Source organism: Corvus brachyrhynchos, unplaced genomic scaffold (genome assembly GCF_000691975.1).
Source record: "Corvus brachyrhynchos isolate BGI_N302 unplaced genomic scaffold, ASM69197v1 scaffold101, whole genome shotgun sequence".
Taxonomy (NCBI): domain Eukaryota; kingdom Metazoa; phylum Chordata; class Aves; order Passeriformes; family Corvidae; genus Corvus; species Corvus brachyrhynchos.
The window spans coordinates 6,966,947-6,988,836 of NW_008237239.1; the positions used below are offsets into that span (position 1 = coordinate 6,966,947).

Here is a 21,890-nt window from a genome sequence, read left to right on the forward strand (position 1 = left end):
TCCGTGTCCAAACCATCTAACTGAAGCATGCCCAGGCATAAAAGGAAAAGGTAATTAGGGTGTGTGGTACTAACAAACACTATGGTTTGCTATGGGCCAGCATTCAACCCCATACCTCCCCAGCCTCTTGTATTTATAAGTGCAGACATACCCTACGAGACATACCCTTTTCCCAAAGACAAAATTTCCTTTTGAGAGGGTATTTTACTTTGCAAACCCTTTCCACTTTCTTCATTTCTGTGTTCTTCTCACTTGCAAAGATTCAAGGAGATTTTTAAAAGGCACTGAACAAATTTACCTGTATCGATTAAAAATGACAGTCCACAGGCAAGCTCCCGTTCAAGGGTCTGTAAGTGCTGACTGCAAAGCTGTAAGCTTGCATTAACCAGAGGAAGGGCCAGTTATACTGCCCATTCTCACAGTCTAAAGGCACTTTGGCTCTAAGTAGCTTAAGTCTCTGTTTTCTAACATCTAGTCGCAATCAGAGCCAGCTGGAACCACTTATTCAATTACTACAGAGTTTACTGATTTTCATGGCTTAGGCTCTCTCCAGGATTATATATGATCTAACTTCAGTTTCAGCTCCTTTAATATCTTAAAATTTACCCTCAATGGAAGCCAGCTCACCTACCTCACACCCATCCTCAACAGAATAATATGTATTTTGAGGATGGAAAATTGTACATTAAGCATGAGAATTACTCCAGGAGAACTTCTGTATAAATTCTCATATCCAATCGGTACAGTTTTCAAAGGAAAGAAAAACTGCAACAAATTCCAGACCCAGAACTGTCCAACATTGCACCCTGCCATTCTGTAGATGCTCAGAGCAAGACAAGGGATCACAGAATCTTTGAAAAACGTCCAGATTTCCAGCCTCTATTAAAGGAAAAAGGACTGCCTGCACAATCTTTAGTCATTATCTACTAAATAGATGTCTCCATATATTTTAGAAAATATGCTCTTTCTCCCATTAGATCCATCATATCACACATTTGAGGGAAAAGCTTATGAGGTTTTATGAGTACCTGATATAAATGTTATTGAAAATTAAAATAGCAGGAAATCAAGAGAAGAAGCTTTTCATTTCACTTAGTCCTTCCCCATCCATTTGTTTTTCCCAGTTGTTTCAATTAACTGCAGATTTTCCTAAACCAGGCTGCCCATCCTGCTTCCTGTTTCAGTCAATTCTCATAATTCTTCTGTGGAGACACTACTTTGTTATTCTGTACACTTGGGATTTGCTAACAGCAGAACACAAGACAATAAGTGTGAAAAAAACATGAAAATGTTCTCTAATGTCTTCACTCAAAAAAAGCTCCCTGAAGCCTGAAAAATGAACCAGCAGATAGCTAAGACCACTTCAGAAAGATCACCTCCAGAGCATTGGTACAGAAGCATGTAATAGACACCAGACTAAAAATCCCTTGCTAAATACTTCTCTAAGTGTCGCTTGACTGCAGAATGTCACTGTATATGCACTGATGAGCTGTGAGAAGATATGTTCTAGAAAGGGCACATACCTCTCAAACTGCCCTTACAAAGAACCTGGATATCGCTGCTCACAAGTAGCACTGCAAAGCCACAGGGTTTTGTAGAACAAAAACAGTAAGATGAAGAAGGCACAGTTCTCTAAATTCAGAGAACTGCAGTTGAACTGATAGCACAAATCTGTGCTTTCTCAGTCCATCTGCAGCTCTATGAATTTTAATTGCCATTCCAGTTCTGAGAACTTTGCTTTGTACATGCATTAACGTAATGTGAATAAATAATCATGTGCAGGAACACGACTAATGACTAATGTACTGCCATTTTTTAAACCAGTGTACTACTGAGTACAAGAATATGTCACATGAAGATAAAGAACTACATACACTATAGAACACTGCCATGAGGGAAGCCTTGACTTTTCTTCTTGAGTTTACTTTCTAAACCTAACCTGTCAAAGTAGAAACCTACTGAGATGTAAGATTCCTGATTTTGCTCTGCTTCAAAGGAATCTAGTTAAGCCAGCTGAGCCACGAGTATGCAATCACTTCTACATAAAATGCAAGGTTTCAGGTATTTACATTATAGCATTTACCCATGAATGCAATTTTGAATTGCAAGAATTATTTAAGGTAGCATTGCTTTTTTACATATATTAAGTAAGTGACATCAGGGTTAAGTGACTGCTGCTGAACTTCACTGTTTCCTTTCTTGCAAATCCGTATTTTCCTCTGGCCAGAAGGTAATTAGACAGTTTTTGGGGTGGGTGCCTGGGTATATTTTCACATGTTGCTGACTCAGGACATTTGCTTTGTTGCTTTTCCGAATTGATGTTAATTACTTTTTATTGTACAGAGATCCTACTACCTCAGTTGTAATAAGATAATGTTGGGATGTATTCTCATTTTCAGTAGACTCAATCCCTATCAAAATGGAACGGGATCTCAAAGTGAAAGTAAATATCAGAGACAGGAAGAGCCTTCAGACTTCTTATTAAATAAAGGCCTTAAATAATACTTTTAATAACCCTAGTAATTTGTAATACATTAATTGAATACTACAGAACTAGCATACAATAACATTAACAACATTGAAATTGCTACAGATTGACAGATTTTTATGTAAGATCAAAATATGGCATCTGAAGTTATTCTGTATAGATGCTTCCGTTTTTGCTGACTTTAGAAGTTAATTAAAAGAGGAAGTTATCGTACCAACAGAAATTTAGGGTAATAAAGGTTATTGTTCAGATTTTAGAATTGCTGTTGCATTCTAGCTTTTGTTCAGAAAACTAATTCATAGCATAAACTATACATATCATAAACTAGAATTGCAGCTTTTAAAAAAACCAGAAAATACAGAGCTGAAATGAAACACAGATCATAAGGTTTTGTTTCTATTTCCTAGCAAGATGAGAATAACTCTTCAGTTATTCTGTGGCTTCAGGTATGATCTTTGTGTATGTTACCTCAGATGTGGTACAAAAATTTTCTACTTTTTGCTTGCCATTTTTTAATTTACCCAATTATTTATAGTAAAGTACAGCTAAAATTATTTTAACATTCTATTTCCTTAACAAAAAGGGGGGTTGGACACTTACACAGTTCTGGTAAAAACACAAACAAAATATAGTTTCATTGAGTATTCCACTGTTCAGGAAAGATATTTTTAAGACTGTTCCCATGTACACCTTCTCTAGCAATAGTGCTCTGAAGCAATACTTGACAAATGGGTGCAGAGAATGGGAAATACCAGACACACAGAATATGGACAATTACACAGAGCAAGTGCTGTCCCTGTCTAAGCACATCTGGGGCTGGCATTGCCTTTGCAGCAGCCCAGGATGCAGCTGCCACATATTTGCAGCCCTAGCAGAACGGGTTTCCAGCTTTCCAGGGTGAGCCTCACTCCTGCAGGCCCTGGGCCAGGGCAGCCTGAGGAGGCTCCCAGACACTTGTACAACCTGCCCTCGTCCCTGCACTGCAGCACAAAGGGGCTTTAAAGCCCCAGTGCAGCTACAGCAGATCTGACTTCAGCACCATGGGGGTGCCAGCATTCTGGTAATGTTAAATTATATAACTAGCCAAGAGGACTAGAGCATCATCTCCTGCTGAGTTCTTTAAAGATGTATCTAGCAGCAATACTGGGAATTACATGGCAGCAAGCTTTCTCTTCTGCAGTTAAACCAGTTGGAAGAAAATAAAGTGCTAAACTGCATTAATGAATATTCTGTCACAAGAACCAAGCAGCATGTCATCTGTTAGGAATAATCATAATAACCCAACAAACAGCGTTCTTTCCAGGAATTGAAAATACCCTGGATGAAGGATAATCAGCAGTAATTATTAATCTGGGTATCAGAAAAGTCTTTCTTTGCCTTTTGAATGTATCTTGTCAAATGTTAAAATTCAGGAGGAAACCAATTACATTCTTTTGTGAAACAGCAAATGTTGAAGAGAAGAAAACCGAAAATGTTAAAAGCTGCAATTCAATGTGGTAAAAAAAAAACTATCATTACATTCAGGAAATGTCTTGGAACTGAGGGAATTAGTGTGCTTATTAAACTTCTGAAAGAGGACAGGAATAAAAAAAGGTGATAAAACTGATGCATAGAATTTTTTTTGTATTAAGTCTAGAGAGTGTGCTGAGATACTTCAGAATAACCTAATAAAACTGGAAAATTATCCAACATTATCAAGTGTTACCTTATCCATATTGGAAGTAATCAGTGGAGGTCCTTGGGAAATTTACAAATTGCCAATGAAATGTGACAGTTCAGCAAAAAGCCTCATTCTTGATGTCAGTCTGGACAATTCAGTGTGTACATCTGTTCAGAGGACGACTTTAAGCCCCTCTCCACAGAAACACTTAACTCCTGGAAAGCCTCAAATGCCTTTACCTGCTAAGCCCTTCATCAGGCTGAGGTAAAGGCCTGACTCATCTCTCAGTCTTAAAATCACAATATCAAGAAGAGGCCACAGAGACTCTAAAGAGAAATGTGCATAATGACCACCATCAGGCAATCCAAGCTTATATGAACTTTATCTTCTGAAATACAGAAAATACTCCAAGTAAAACTTCTGTGATTGCATAGCATTTCTCAAATTTGCAATCTATACGCCACTTCTAGCAACTACATTCTTCACAAAAGACATCATTAAATTGTGGAACTCCATGCAGGTGAACGTTGTGCCTCCTGAAAGTACAGATGACTTCAAAAATTACTTGAAAAATTCAGAAGGCAGCATCATAAACACAAAATTGCAACTTCTGGCCCAGTAAGTGTCACAGTTTGCTGGAAGGTTACAACAAGGCAAGTATCACTGTACGTCTGTTCTCTCCTTGCACTTTGCTTTTAAGCACCTACAGCTGACCATTATGGACAAAGGAGCTAAATGGATCAGGGAGACTGATGCAGTGCAGCTTTTTTTCACTGGGATACTTTTCTTGTAAATCAGCAAAAAAAATCGTGTTTTCTTGTTCAGACATCAGCAACTATCAGTTAATAGTTTAAAAGCAATTCTAGTTCTCTGGAGAAAACAGCCCTTGTGTGTTAGTTTGTTCCAGGACTTCTGGACAAAGTGTGTGAAATAAGTCAAAAAGCAGGCAAACCAGCGTGTGCATTCAGTATGCTACAGGTAAATAAAACTAAAAAATGTTTAGTATTTAATTATTTTCATATTTAGGTCTTCTACTGCAATGTTTATATATACAGAGAGGCTAGCAAAAAGCTTATTTTTCTGTGCAGAAGCAAACTCATATTCTTTCACTGTATTCAAATATCTCTTCAGTGAATTAAGTTTTTGAGTATTTGAAACATTTCAGAGCTCACCTTACTGTGTAACTACCACAAGATATTTAATACTTGGATACACAGATTTTCTATTGCTGGGAGACTCCTTAAGTTTCTATAATAGCTCTCAATGGTTTCTTCAATTTCTTTTAAAAAAAAAAAAAAAGGTTTACGTGTATTTTCCGTAAACTGCAGAAATTTATGTAAATAATTCTGAGTGAATACTGGAAGAGAAATGTCTAGCCTGAATTGGTGTACAAGCTCTGAGGATCTGAAAAACTGTTTGCAGGGTTACAGTAGCTTTAATAAATACATTCATGATGACACACACCTATAAAAATGCATCCCTTCGGTTTCATTGCACACAGGGTTCCCTCATATAACTGCCAAAAGTCCTTAAGAAAAAATAATTTTCTTTTCTAAAGCAAATTCAGAAACTAAGTTCATAACTGCCCTCGGGAAAATGCAGTAGCCTGTCTCCCAGAAAACTTTATGCATGTTTCTCTTAAATAATTGCCATTAGAAGTCCTCACTCAGCACTTCTTTTACAAATAATTCTTAAAAAGTAGAACTGCCCCTATGGCACAATGATTTCTAGACTGTTTTTTCTGCTTTTCTTTCCCCCCTACACTCACTAAATATATGAATAAGATAAATTGCTACAGAACCTGGAGCTCATGCTACAGCACTAGAGAACAGTAGATTTAACAGCAGAGCCAAAAGAAGTCTCAAAATGTGCGATCCCAAATTTATCTTCTGTTCCCATCCAGGCACCAATGAAGACATAGTGAGTCTGCCAACCCTGGAAGTAATGCAATAACTCTTGGTACAAAAACTTGTAAACTAACAAGAACACTGAGAAATATGACTCTTCACTGCCTCAGTGTTCTTTCATGAACAATAAAGATGTTAATAACAACCTGTGCAAATAATAAAGTCACCGATGTTTGTAATTTATGAGAGCAGCAAATCAAGGCAGGTCCAGAAAGATGCTTTGATGAGCAGGCTGACAGTTCTGCCCCTTCCCATGGACAGGTGCAGTACCACATTTACAAAAAGACCTGAGCATATTTCTGCCAAAGCACTGATGAGGAGTGGGGCGTTATTTGTGCTCAGGCTTTTGCATTTTAGACAGGAGCACGCTGCTCTGCTAGGACGGAACTAATTAAGGGCTAATTGACTGTCTAGCACCTATAAAGAGATAATTCACCCACACCATCTCCCACTGGAAACTGCAATGACTATTAGCATAGAAAGGATTGTTTATTTAGTGGTCAGCATAAGACAGTCATAAGTATTTGCTAGTAAGAGCAGAAAGACAGAGGGCAAATGAGGATATGGATGTTTTTAATGGATGATTAAATCTGGGTACCTTGATCTCCTTTCATGCTGTGGATGTTGTGTGCTGCAGTCACGCCTCTCACTGCCAGCCTACACTGGGATGATAATCACTCACTATGAAAACTCATTAGCTCCACAGCAATGAGTCCTCCGCTGCTGAAGCTTGGTGCTGTTCTTAGTACCATGGCAATGATCTCTAACTGGATGTCCCAAACTCTCCCTTCTCTGGTAGGACTAAATACCACCAGAATAACCACTTCAGATACTCTAGTAAGTAGCTGTTACATGTTGCAAGCCATTTAATGCTGAATTAGTGTTTAAGTGCCAGCAAAAGCTTTAGTTTCTTGCCTCTTTATAAATCTCTTTTTAAGCTACTAATCTTCCTATCATGTCTTAATGCATGCTTCTTTTTGGGCATCATAAAACCACACTGGTGAGCAGGTTGTGGTCTTACTATGAAAGGGAAGATTTCAAAATAGTGTCCTTAAATATTTAAGAACAAATACCTTCATCTTGAATATGGAATGCTAAAAAGAGTACAGCAGTGGCTTTTCGTTTGTCTAGACTGCTCCAGAAAAATGCATTGCATAGAAAAATTATATCTGGCAGTAGGTTTCTTTTTGAAAACTGGATAATGTTACATAGTAACTATTCACTACAACATGCAAAGGGTCTGATTCCTTCCTATTTTTCTTTATTGGAGTACAGTTAAACAAATAAATAGCTGTTAGAAACAAAATAAAATTGCTGCTAGGAGGTTGGGTACCAGAATTTTAGAAAGGCTGATAATGGGAATAATACAAATGACACAAATATCACTTTGTATCATTGACGCTCATATACAGCAGCCTCAGTTAGTGAAAACCTGCAGGAAAGCTGTGAATATGAACTCATGAAAAGCCTAAAAAGTCAAGTAACAGTTTATTTGGATGAGAGGGAACACTGCCCTGGTATTCATAAATTAAATTAGAACATCGTTTTCCTAAATGCTTAGTAAAACACTCTTGTCTATGTATCTTTTTGTGTAACTGCAATCAGATGTTTACATAATAGGAGGTTATGTAAAATATTAATTTAACTATTTGTATAGTAGTTCACAATTCTCAGAACTCAGAATTTTTGTAACTAAAAATTATTTATTTACTAACCAACATGTAATAATTGAATATATGCATGCAGGAAAAATACTACTGCAGAAAATCACCATATTTAGTCTGTAAATATTACTACTTTAAAATTAACTATGTTGTAAGAAAAATTCTGTTGTCTTTTAGAGCAGCAAGATGAGAATACCAAGAAAAGCTCTATTTTATTTTCCTTAAATGTAACTTCATCTCACTGAGTTACAGTATATGTTTCTAGTTCTTGTGGCTATATATTATACATAGAAGTTCCCTATTGTATTTACATCCAAGTTTAAAGTTGCAACTGAGTAACTACAAGATGCACACTAGTTATTATAATATATAGAGAGATTTATATACACACACGCATATGTGTTTACACTGATATGTTCACATTCCAAGTAATACAAAACTGTCATGCTCCCCTTGGCTACAACAGGGCACTGCTGATAGAAATGCCTTCTAAGTATTATTTCAAGAACGTTCTTTTCACTACTTGAGTTGAGCTATATGCATATTTTTTGTTTTGATAAGGGTAACAGGAGTGCCAGTAGAGCTGGGAAAATGATAATAAAAACTTGATTATCTGAGTTTGGCAACATCTGCCAAATAAAAAAAAACATGAATTACTTTATGAAAGAGTTTATGCTGCAAGTGCTCAGTAATACCGAGGTCATCACTGAGTGATTTTTAGCTGCCATCAGAGTTCCCGACTGGCAGCTTCTCCAGTGAACTCTGCAGCATGAGCACTTCTCCAGAATTTCTCTCCTAGCACATACACAGCTCATAAATTGTGTATATTGTACGAGGTAAAAAAAGAACAAAACCTCCCAATTTCCTGCCTGCAGCTGGAAGAATTGTACAAGGATGTGGGGTCAGGTAAAGGGCCTCCTCTTTTGAGCTCTGTTTCAGTACCAGTGTTGAAATTGCAAGACAAACCAGAAAATACTGTTTATGTTGAAGCAAACTCCTAAGTAAGGTACTGTCATTTGACCTGTCACTATAGTAACAACAGAGGTAGCTGTAACAGTTTTATCAGAATATATAAAAGTGCAAGTGAAAAAATAAATCTTTTACAAGTGAAATAAGTCTGTAATACAGCAGCCTGCCATGGCAGTGGTTAATATTGGGCTTTATGGGGACTCCTCTGTTTTCCCAAGATTTTCAAGAACTAGCATAACTTATTATTGTTGTTTTCCACTTGTTATTTCTTTTCTTGCTTGTTTACTTTATTACCTGTCAGCAGTAAGCCTGCATTTGAAGAGTTGATGCAGTAGCTTCTGTAAGGTTTTGATGCCTTCTAGCTCTTTCTCTGCACAGCAGTTTCTACTTGAGGTAGGGATTAAATGTCAAACTAAAACAATAACAGAAAAATGAAGCAAGGTGCACCTTTGCACACATGCATGTTTTTCTCTGCCATCACTTACATTACCCATCCTAATTAATGAAGGAAGCCTAAAAATTTTGGTACTATGTGGGTGCTTATTAATTCATGGGCAGTCAATAACCATGCTCTTGGTTAACCAGTCTCTCACTGTGAGAAATATTTTCCCAAATAGAAGTTACCTTTTTTAATCAGATGTATTTTAGACACCATAAGAGAGTACCTGCTAATTTAATCACTAAAGTGTTTTTTATTTCCTTAGATAAAGCCTAGACAGACACTTACAATTTCTCTGGCATAAATAAGTACCTTTGATAACAGCCAGGATTATACAGCTTTACTATAGACTGCATGATCCTGGAGTCTCATACATTGTCCAGTGCAGAAAACTTAGTTGAACCCAGTCTAAATGTAGCAGCCATAAGGCTCAAATATAATAATTTTTCATAAACTTATATTAATTCCTAAAGGAATTATAATCAGAAGCTCTAGGTTCCTGAACATGTTCCTGAACTTCCACAAAAACATTTGTTTCCTTGCTGTTGCATGACCACACTGTTTGGCCGTAAGTTCTACTGACAAACATAGAAGCTAATGGGGTAAATGGAGCTTACACTTTTCAAGGTTGTTGCATGACCACACTGTTTGGCCATAAGTTCTACTGACAAACATAGAAACTAATGGGGTAAATGGAGCTTACACTTTTCAAGGGTTACAGCCTTGAAAGGCTGCACTTGTTCAAGCTTGCAATTTTAGTAGCTTCTCAAAACTAATTTAAATTGTCTCTGCAGATGTAATTTTGTTTAGTTTTTATTGTTCTCCATGTCTCAAGCTAAATTCCTTTTGCTCTAAAAATTAAGGTGCAGATAATGCCATAGAACCAATGTAATTTAGCACTGAACTCTGGATATGTCTTCCTAGCAAAACCTAAGGCAAGATCATCTTTCTACAGTCGAGAGAGAGAAAATGGGCAAGGTTGGAAAGGACCACAGTGGGTCCTCTGGTCCAACCTCCCTGCTCAAAGTGATCCTAGAGCACATGGCACAGGATTGTGTCCAGATGTTTCTGGAATATCTCCCCAGTGAGGGATACTCCACACCCTCTCTGGTCAATCTGTTCCAGTGCAGTCACTCACACAGTAAAGAAGTTCATCCTCATATTGAGGTGGAGCTCCCTGTGCATGAATTTCTGCCCATTGCCTCTTGTCCTATTGCTCAGCACCACCCAGCAGGGGCTGGTCCATCCTCTGACACCTCCCTGCAGACACTGACAGCCACTGATGAGGTCCCCTCTCAGTCATCTCTTCTCAAAGCTCAACAGGCCAAGCTCTCTCAGCCCTTCAAGTCATCTACATTATAGCACTTTGTTTTTCCTTGCAAAACATGGTTACAACATGATTTTGATTTTCCTATTAACTCTGCAGTAGAAGGTCACTGCCATCTTCCATGACTTCTTCAGGGGAGTCACTGTTGTGAAAAGACTGTGCTCTTTTTCTTACCTCAATCCACAGAGATACTGGCAGCTCTGAAGAAATGAGGAACTCTGCAACTCATTCTGCACTAAGCTGCCAGGAAAGCATCAATATCAAATCTGCCCAGTTTAAAGAATCACTTTCTCTGCTGGCACTGAATACAATTTTATAATATAAGTAGCAACTGATTCCAACTGTGTCCAGACCAAAATTACTTCAATGATATCCGTTAGCATCTGTACTATGAAATTCATCACTCAGTACAATATTAGCAAAGAGTAAAGTACAATATTAACTTTAAATTACAATTTTAAAAGAAAGTTTAAAAACTGCTGCTTGTATCTATTAAGTTCCATCACCTGAGTCCTTTCAGTCTTCTCACTATGTTGTTTTCTCTCATTCCTACGCTGTTTCTGTACATCCCATTAAAGAGATACCAAGTCCCACACAAACATTAAATGCAGTTCAGTGTTACCCTGCTCTGCAAGCAAATGTGTTGGTTTTTTTTTTTGCCTTTCTTTCTTGGTCGTGGTTGCTGTACAAAAGAACAGGTTAGGAATTTCCAGATTTCTGCTGTCCCAGTGAAAGACATGCAGTGTCTTTATCACCCTGTGCCTTGCTTGCCATGAGCCCCATTCCCCTGGCCTAACCAGACACTTTTCCATCCTGCCCTGAGCAAGCCCCTGTTCCCTTGGCTAAGTGTAGTGGAAGCCCCTGGAGAACAGTTCCTGTGAGCTGCAGCTTCAAGAGCAAACCTTTTCCTCCCCCACGTCCAAACTGCTGCTGAGCCAGTTCCTACCCGTGAGTCACACACTGTGCTCTCCCTGGGCTCATGTATTTGCTCTTTCCTGTCTTTGTTGTTTCCATTAGTCTAAAGTAAAAGTCATTCAGGCTGAAAGGACATGTTTGTTCTCTGCTGATGAAAAACTGTAATGTCCCTTTGCAAAGAATTAAATCACCTGGTTTGTGCTGAATCACAAGCAGAATACTGCTCCACCCTGGAAACCGTGTGCTAAACTCTTCTAGAGAACCATTGCAAAGGTGTGAGATGTGGCAAAACTGGGAAACTACCAAACTAATTAGTTCAGATTAATAATTGCTGACTAGTAGGAACCTCATTGCAAACATGTACTGCAAAAATAAAAATATTCTGCTGTAGTGTTTTTTTCAAACAATAAAAAATCAGTTCCTTTCATTGTTATGATTTTGTTGTTACAGACTCAGATTAGCCCCAAGGAAGGGTGGCAAGTTTATAGTTCAGCCCAGGATCCCGATGGCCGCTGCATTTGCACTGTTGTTGCACCTGAACAAAACCTATGCTCAAGAGATGCCAAAAGCAGGCAACTGAGACAACTACTAGAGAAGGTAAGTCTTCCCAAAAAATTCCTCCTCTTGATCATTAAACTTACTATGGATATCTACTGCTTTCCCTCTAAGTTAATACGTAATGAACTACTGATGAGGTACCTGATAAAAATTGTTGTTCAGGGTATATCCCCTACCTGTGTTCTCATCTCTGATGATTATTTGTCTGTTTTCCTTATATCACACCTTTCCCAACCCAAGTTGCATCTTCTCTCTTATTCGCTCCTCCCAAATTCTTCCTTACACACAAGACAGATTTTTCTGTGTAAAACCCGTTACAAATCCCACCTCAAATGCTTTGTGATTTAAACTACAACTTCTGCTTCAATCATACGAGACTGCTGAAGGTCATTTCTTTTATCAAAAAGTAATGAGAGAGACACAACAGCATCTTGAAAGCAAACTGTACAGAGGATAAACAGTTCTAATTTTTTCATTGTTTCTTTCCTCAAGTTTATTTATTCATTTTCGGTGGTGCAAATTTTCCCCAACAGTCCAATTCTTAATTCCAGTATTATCCACTATTGCACATATACTGAAACCAGTGAAGTCTTGTTTTGCATCAACAGAAAAAATGCTGCAACTATAACACAAACATTCTGCATTCCCTGTATAAGTAACCAAGGTTATAGTTACTGTATCACAGCCAGGGGTACAGAACCTTAGGCCTGAGTGTTTGAACAGTAGCAAATATCAACATAAAATGTAGACCTTAAAATACATTTTTAGCACACAATTGTTAGTATTATTCTAGCTATAGAAAAATCATTCCAGTGCTAATATAGAACCAGATCCCCATAGATTTTTGCTCCCTGTGCTTCCATGAACTTCAGAAGGGACTTAGTGTCAAGTCGTGATAGAACCCATAACATGAGATGCAGGGAGAGGACATTGATGGACCAGCAGAGACAAAAGGAGCTGCCTCCCCTCATGCTGTCTGTTCACTAAAGAAAGGAAGACTTCAGTCTTTGCTCCAGCATATTTCCCAAATACTAAAATATTACTGCAAAAAAAAAAAAAAAAATTACTTTCTTTTGAGGTGGGGGCTGGAGAGGTTTGTTAAGATCACAGCATAGTTTTTAAGCTGCCACAGAAATGAACCCCAATCATTAGCCTCTAAAAGCCATTTTCTTACGATTAGAACTGTGGCAATCACGGATATGTAATGTTGTATTACTACTTCACTGAGTCCATGCAGTCCTTTAATTAGAACCTCTATATGAATGTGTTTTCTGCCAAATGGAAACACTCAAAGTTCTTCCAGCACCCGAAGGACTTTATTTGCCTGCTTTCAACAATTAGATAAGGGAAAAAAAAAAAAAGTCTGCTTTTTTCATTAAAAATCCTTTCTCAGAACTACTAATGGCAACTGTGCAATAACTAATGTATACTATTTTTAAGAGTACTTTCGGAATCCACACATTCAGTAGATCATAATGAGTTAGTTCCAAACATGAATACCCATTCAAACATTGCATATTCTTGCAAACCACAGGAGTACTGCTGGGTTTGTTTTTTCCTAGGAAGGTACAATTTTTTTTTTGTTTGAGCCAAAACTTCAATAAGGTGCGTAATACATTTACAGCAATCTAGTTTTCTCACATTTTGGGAAAACAAAACACTTACTGAAATAGAATAACTGCACTTGGAAAATGTGTCATTTTTATGGCTGGCAAAAGCATTGCTTTCATAACAGAAACTTTTAGAAGTATGTATAATTTACTCTGGATGACAGTTACTGTTGCCTCACTGTAATAAAAGTCCTCACTATAGCTACAAAATCACTTGCTCTTTTGGGTAACAAAAGTTACCTAAACATTCACTACTTTTCATCTATTAAAAAAAAAAATAAAATTGTGGTTTTCTAACGCTGAGACCACTGGATAAAATTTTTCATTTTACATTTACTTACAGAATTATGAGCAAACACCTCTGTGGTGATTGACACACCCCAGCTTATCTCTGGGTAGTCTTATGAATGCCTTATATTGAATGATTATATAAATGCCTACTAACAATGGAAGTCATGCTCTTCATGCTGACCAAAATCTCCAAATTTCAGTCCTGTGCCTCCCAAAGTGCCTGGAAGGAAATATACATTGTATTAGCACCTTCTGAACCACAGTCATATCTACTACAGGTCTCAAAGTTGACGCCATTGCCTGACAGCCTTTCCTGAGCCCATTGTTAATGATGCTTAAAGGATCTCTCTCTCTTTACCTCTAAGTAGTGCAAATAATTTATGGCTTGAAGGTCTTGCCCTGTTCCCCAGGATTTGTACTGTCACGCAGTTACGGAATGTAGAATCGTACTGTGGTAGAAATGACTCACAACTAATTCACAGAAGTGCATTTCAAGGCCTGACATTTAACCAGGAATAAAGGTAAAGCAACAAAAAGTGCTTTTAGAGACTGTTCTTCTTTAACAGGTTCAGAATATGTCCCAGTCGATTGAAGTTCTAAACCTACGGACTCAGAGGGATTTCCAGTACGTTTTAAAAATGGAAACGCAGATGAAAGGGAGACATGAATGACAAAACATTTTCAAGTAGGTTCAGTTTTAACAATGACTCTCAAGCCTGCTGGAAACAATGTACGAAGTAGCAATGCATGGACTGCTAAGGTCTCAGCTTGAAGTGCTTGTACTATTAAGCACCATTAAAAAGAAAAGCATAATAAATATTCCTTTATGATGATAATCTCTTGCTCTGTTCAATTTAATTGTAATAGGGAGGAACTATTAATTATTAAGTCATTAGAGAAATGTCACTTATAAAAGGATTCCTGTTTTTTCTGTATCAGTGTGCATGTCATACTGAGAAATTTATATTCATTCAAGCTCCAATGATAAAGAGGGAGATCCAGTGGAATTAATAGCAAACAGGTAGAGTTCTGTGCTTGTAGTGTTGCCTGACATTTACTGCAGTTGAAGGGAAGAAAGGCTGAAATAAATCAGTTTATTTTAATTTTTATCCAGTACAATTAAGATCTAATTTCATGTCTGAAGGTCTGCTGTTTTGAATTTGAGATGGGGAGGAGGGCAATCACTCCCAGTCACATTTGCGTGATTAAAAAAAGACTTCCACCGAATTTTAATGACAACAAAAACCACAAGCCAATCCTTTTGTGAAGAAGAAGGGTTGCAGATATTACAAGATATCATTGTGTATTCTGAAAAAGCTACCTGAAGTATCCTTCAGGAAAAAAATACTTCAGGAGCATATTTAAGTTCTTTAAATATCAAATCTGATAAATTGATCTTTCAAGGCTTTGAGAACACAAAACAGATTCTAGAAAATACATTCTGAGGATTACATTATGTTAAGCAAGTATATATTTTTTGAAGTGTTTCTGAAAATTCCCATAAAATGAAAATTTTCTAATTGGTGCTAGAGTTAGATACCTAAATAATTACATTGCCAAGAGGTCTAGGGTTTTTTTATCAGTGACACTGAATATCCAGTGGGTCTTAATAATATCAGGAAGTAAGTACACTAATGATCTGACTACCAAGCTTTATAAATTAAGTCATTGTTCCTAGTTTACAGCTGTTTGAGCACATACTTCCAGGTTTTTTGGTTAATAAGAAACATCTCCACCTTTTTTTCCTTTTATCCCATATTGCTACAATAACAACACATTTGCATAATGCCATTATATATTTGGTATTCTCATTTTAGTTTTCCTTGGAAGCAAAATATCAAAATGTGAATGTCTGACACACAATGTCAGAGATAGCACAATACTCCAGTACTCTAACCTTTTAAATATCCAATATTTCTATTGGCCAGTCATTTACTTTCAGTCCGACAGTTTGCCAGGAGTATAAAACAGAGTTCCAGCCAATCAAACTATAAAATAATTTAAAAGGTCAACATAATACAATATGCTCTTCTGAAATATAGTCTACCAAAATTCCAGTGCTTTATCTTTCCTGAGACAGAAAAATTCATGTTGGATATAACATTACCCTTCATATCAACTGGCTTAAAGTGCCAGAACACATCTACCACCTATCTGTGTTGCAATACAAATTAGTTTTCGTACCACTCATCATAGCAACAAACTCTGGAGTGTCAGCTGAAGAAAAAAATTTTTTTTTTTAAATCATGAAAATACCAAAATCAACTTTATATGATTTACTGAAGCGAGATATTCTAAATCTGTGTTTTCATGCTGATCAGAACCAAGGAGTTGGTCCAGATCACACTTGAGCATACAGTTAGTCCATGCTTTATGCCAAGCAGGAAGTACCTGATTGCCATAAAAAGTTACAGCAAGTTTGCTCAAATGGTACATCATCTGGCATAAATCCTACCAGCAATACATTACCTCCACTAATTCAAACACTTTTTATCTTCCTGAGTTTTTACAAGCTTTGCGTTTTTTCCCATTACAGCTTATCTGTGGTTTTTGGCCATTCACCACCCCACGGAACTGAAGCCTAAGTTCACCATTTCAAAATGAAGTAACAAAAACTATGGTTTCTGGAGCTATTCTCTCTCTGTCACAAAGCCTACTTCCCTTGTCATCAAGGAAAAAATTACTATTCATTTTAACAGGCATAAAGTAGGTTTAAGTTAAGATTTTAATAAAAACAGCCAAATAAAAATAGCTTTAACTGTAAACAAAAGGACTTCACTTCTTTGTGTCCATTTTGGTAACTCTGCTACCATAATGGAATTGGAAGACCCCCTGAGAACAGAATCAAGAGAACTAATACTCTCAAATCCATATATACTGACATATTGGCTACGTTTCAGTAAAGCAAAGTCTTTTGACTGCAAGGATTCTTTGAGGTTTTCTACAAAACAATAACAAAAAACAACTTCAAATTGGCTTAAATTTAATAAAGCCCCTATTATTAGTGCATTTAAAAGAATAATTAAGAAATGAAAGATGGGTAACCAATATATGCTAAAAATTAAGACAAATTCTCAAAGTATGAGTCTCAGGAAAAATCTGAGAAAAGGGCAATCTGAGATTTCAAGGTGGAGCTTTATTTTCTTCAGTCAGTGTTTAAGAATAGGATTGGCAATGCAACAACAACTGCACATGGCAAAAAAATACATTTGTGATATTCCAGAAGAGATGTCAACTGAGCAAGTTCAAAAGCATTTAGTGATGTACCCAGTTGACAAGCACAAATCACAATTAAGAACCATGGACTTTTTACTTCAGAAAAAAAAAGTTAAATATCATTGTGGTTGGAACAGGAATAAACACCGTTCAACAGACATTGAGGAAAAAAAGAATTTAGTACTTCTAGGGAATGAAATAGAAATTAACAGCCCACCAACTATGTATGACAGCTCTGTAAACCAGGTATGATCTTGAACACTACTGTGCATTCATCTTCTGATGAAAGACACACTTAGGGGTGGTTTATATCCTCTAGATGGAAAGTCAGTGGGTTTGGTTCAGATCATCTGAAGGTGACTCTTTATTTTCAATAGAAAAACTATTCTGTCATGCATTTAGTCTACTGCTTACTACCATTAAGTCTGAGAGTCTGAGGTGCCTAAGACTTTTCACAGTAGCCTAATAATAGATCTGTAACATAAATAATCATTTTCAAGTTTTTTTAATAATCAGGCATAAATATTAAAGGAAATTAGGGGATTGAACTCCTTTAAGCTGCTCTAATGCACATATGATTGCCTTCAACAGGAGTTGAAAGAAAAGATGGATGAGCTCCTGCCGCTGATCCCAGTTCTGGAACAATACAAAACTGATGCCAAGTTGATCACACAGTTCAAGGAGGAAATTAGGAATCTGTCTACTGTGCTGACTGGGATTCAGGAAGAAATTGGTGCTTATGACTATGAGGAACTACACCAGCGTGTAATCAATTTAGAAACCAGGCTTCGTGACTGCATGAAAAAGCTCAGTAAGTTAACAAGTTCATGGCAAATTTTGTCCCTTTGCTATGCATTTTTAGTTGTCTCTCTTTAGAAAGATTAAAGTTTGTTTGTTTCTTTGATGAAAGACTGCATCATATTCTGATCTGTGTTACCCTAATAAAAAACAAGAGTAACTCAACCTAAGGTCAGTCATATCATCCTAAGTACATGACATAATGTTCTGCCCTACTGTATACAGAAGGAATTAAGATGAAAAAATATAACAGATGGAAAATTCAAAATCTGAGGTTTAAACCAGTTGGGGAGTTACAAATATTCTTTCAAAAAAAGCTCAGACACACACTGCTACTAGAGTCATCTTTGGGCTGTCAGTGTGAAAAGAAAAATAGTGAAAAGTAGACTTTAATCAGTTTTGAGATGTCCACATCATAACCCTGTCATCTTGCTATAACACCTGAGAGGCCACTGACTACAATGTCTTTAGCCTGTATTAGTGTTAGGAGAGATATCCCATTCTCCAATTTGCATTGCAATCTAAGCCTCACATCTAATTTAAGGGAGCAAAGTGTGATTTCTGCAGGATGCACAGCAACGATGCATTGCTATTGCTGCACCAGGTTTACGTCAGGCTGCCTCCATCTCAGCTGCTCCCATGCTGGCACTAGTTGGAAAAAGTCAAACGTTGAGCATCTCTGAAAATCAGCACTAGCTCAGTATCAGCTACCAAAACTAAGGGCCTGAAGGATCAATATCAAGTGTCAGGCACAACCTCCATTGATAGGTAACCTGCTTTACAAACACAGTGCAGTTGTTGGGTGGAGTCGCGGGAGACAAGCCTCACGGCATTGTGGTCAGCAAGTCTCGTTTATTGTAATAATCTACACATACTTATAGTACTACTAATTAGCTCATACATATTGCAAAAGCTGAGCTCCTTATTGGTGGGAGCTATTCCATGAGATCACTGTGGTCTTATCTTTTCTCTTCCATATGGTTTCTTTCAGCTTACTTATCTGGACTCACATCCTGTTGTTTATACAACTCCTTGCACAAGGATTTAGTATCCTTGCCAAGTCTGCATCTTTATCAATCCTACAGTGTCATCATGACCTTTGCTTTTTAGCCATTCTTCAGAAAGACTCTCAACATGCAGTCTCTCCTTTCCCCAGTCTATCCATGCATTCGGAGATTCCTGAATGGATCACTATTGCAACCTGGATTACTACAGCAAACAATCCAGCCCCTTTATGAAAAATGAACACTTTGCAGTTTAGCATTGAACATGAATAAACTTGAAATTCCAAGGTTTAGGCCTGTGATTGGTGTCTCAGTTATCAAATGCTGCCCAGGACATTAAATATCTTTTTAACTGGATAAGCAGAGCCTCCTTATTTTTGTGATGCAATAGAATGAGAAAAATCTAGGTTAAGTTAACCTCTTAAATTATTTATTTCCATTTCTTTATTTTATACTGGAAATAGCACAGTGAGGATGTGCTAAAATACATGAAAGACTTCTTCAAACAGAAATTTCTTATGATCCTATTTTCCCCTCAGTACACACACATAATAGCGCATTACCGCATTGACAGAAGGCAGTCAGGAGAAAATGGCTGTGTTGCAATACTGCAGCAAATAAGAAAATTCCTATGAATAAACAGTATTTTCTGATAGCGAGTGTTCCAGTAAGTTATTAGATATCAAAAATCATCAGTTTAACAAGTATTGTTTTTCAATGCTTTTACAGGTTTTGGTTTTTTTTTTTTTTACAGTTTGTACTGATTAGTGAAGCAATGACAGTGTGAGATATATTTTATACGCCAGAATTAGGTGTATTGATATCCTATCTATCCTGAATTCCTGCAGTAAATTCTAATTTCTTGATGTACCTAATGAAAAAAACATTGAAATTACATATATTAGGCAGTAGGGAGGAAAGTTTTGTATAAAATAAATTATTAAGCATATCCACTATCAAAAGGGAGTGGACCTTCTCAAGATGTAACACAGATTCATTCATCCTTATTGGCGTTATTCCCTGGACTTAGATGCTTAAATTACTTTTATGGTCCCCTACTAACGGACTGGCTGTTTTTCTGGCCTATCCCTGTGCACCTTTTAAAGTACAAACAGCCTCAGTTCGGCTTCCTGTAACTGCTGAAAGCTGGGACTGTGTGCTCAGATCAGAAAGCATAAGGGGAAAGCAGCTTTCATGCCAACGCCTTCTTTGCAGCCACATTGGCCACGCTGGAGATGACCCAGCTGTGCCTGTCCATGCCAGCCTGAGAGCCAGAAGCCAATGGCCCCAGTGTGCCACAGGATCTGGCTTGAAGCTTTGCAGATTTTGCTACATTTCACAATACAATTTTCTAATCAGCGTGTGCAATAGCTGTTCTCCACTCTTCTCCCTCACAGGTGTTTTTCAGCAGTATAATGCATTATTTATATTGTCCTGGCCACTTAAAAGGGTTCTTCCATCTGCACTGGCAACACTTTCAACACTCATTAACATACACTAAGCAGTTAATTTCACTGAGGTTTAATGATTACCACAACAGTTGTGATGACTGAATTTTACTTCTCTTTGGAATAAGAGAAAATTGAAGATGAAACTGCTGAGAAATTAGTTGACATAACTTTTAAAGGGTGCATGCAGGTAAACACGTAGGAATAGAGTGCATGTGATTACACACACCCCAAATTCACATGTACTTATGCATGTATGGGTCCTTTGCTGACAATCCTGTAAGTCATGTGTACTTATAAGAAATTGCAGGTTGCACACGGTGCTTGGAACCCTCCTATTCTTGTCACGGCCTGTTTATGAAATTGGAAAAAAACTTACATGGGTAGCATTCATAGAAGCCAATACCCTGACATATAATTAGAGTAGATATATATTGGATTCATGTCTAGCTACATTTGATTATAATGTAGGCTCTAAACAATATTTTACAGTGACATTTTTTTGTTAGCAGTTCAAAAGTAGAGTATTCTATGTATCCAAAGAAGTGCTGTTACATCAGTGGCAGAGGAGCTATTAGTGCAGGCATGAGACTACTGATTGCAGTGGTACTTGTACTTCCAAAGCATCCTTCCCTTTGGGATTTGAGGAACTTTACAAATATCATTTAGTATAAACCTGGGCAATAAAAAAATAGATTCTTACCCCATTTTGTAGATGATGAAACAACCAGCCCAGAAGTATAAATGACTTTTCCAAAGATTACACACCAAGTCATGGCATCCATGCAGAAAAATCCAGGGGCTTCCTCTCAGCAGACTCTAATAACTATACTAAAGTGCTTCCTGGATTGATATTATGCAGGAAAACAGATATATATTTATTTAGAACTAGTTCTTCATTCCCTCATGCTGGTATGTTATGACAAATTTGACCATAAGCAGAAAAGTGCAAGCAGTAGAACACTTGGAAGTCATTTGTGCAAGTGCCAAAAAAACCTCACTTCATTTTCCCCTATTTATTACCCACAAAAAAACCTGCGATAATGATGCTTATGAACACTTCAAGAGAATGTTGGGATTTTATTTCCTTCACCAGTCCTTCTACAAATTATACACTCACTTGCTCTATATAGCAGCTTCCAATATTCATTCCTATCACAGAGACTGGGACTATCTACCCATTTCTAGCTATCTCCAAAACAGCTCCTGTGCAGTTGGGCTATCACAGCCTCCTCCTGGTATTTGCTCACTTTGGAGCTCTCCAGATGCATTCTGCCCCATATACTTTCACAGCCCACAGGCTGTACAAAAGTACATCTGTTCTCTGTTTTAATAGTCACTTCACGCTCAACTTTTTCCTTAACATAAATAAATACTAGAAATCATGAATAGACTTACAGGAGTCCACTGTACAGAATTGTTAAAGGAGATGAACCAAGCCAGAAACACCTGGATTGTGCATGGTATGATGCTTCTTGTACAGCTCAGTTTAGGATGTAAAAAGACTCCATGATTGAGATTTTCCAACTATTACAATCAATAATGGTTGGGATTTTCTAATGTAGGCAGCTACTTCTTCCAAAGCCAAGGGAAAGA

The 21,890-nt window shown here is 37.4% G+C and overlaps 1 protein-coding gene across 1 annotated transcript in view; it reads left to right on the forward strand.

Moving 5' to 3' along the window:
- Positions 1-6,710: 6,710 nt before the first annotated feature.
- The window catches only part of OLFM3 (olfactomedin 3), a 23,359-nt gene continuing 8,179 nt past the window's right edge, over positions 6,711-21,890 (forward strand). The window contains 5 exon segments of the mRNA XM_008630232.2: positions 6,711-6,892; positions 11,820-11,966; positions 14,395-14,485; positions 14,488-14,513; positions 17,636-17,855. Of these exon segments, the coding sequence (XP_008628454.1) occupies positions 6,764-6,892; positions 11,820-11,966; positions 14,395-14,485; positions 14,488-14,513; positions 17,636-17,855 (613 nt within the window). The 5' untranslated portion in view covers positions 6,711-6,763.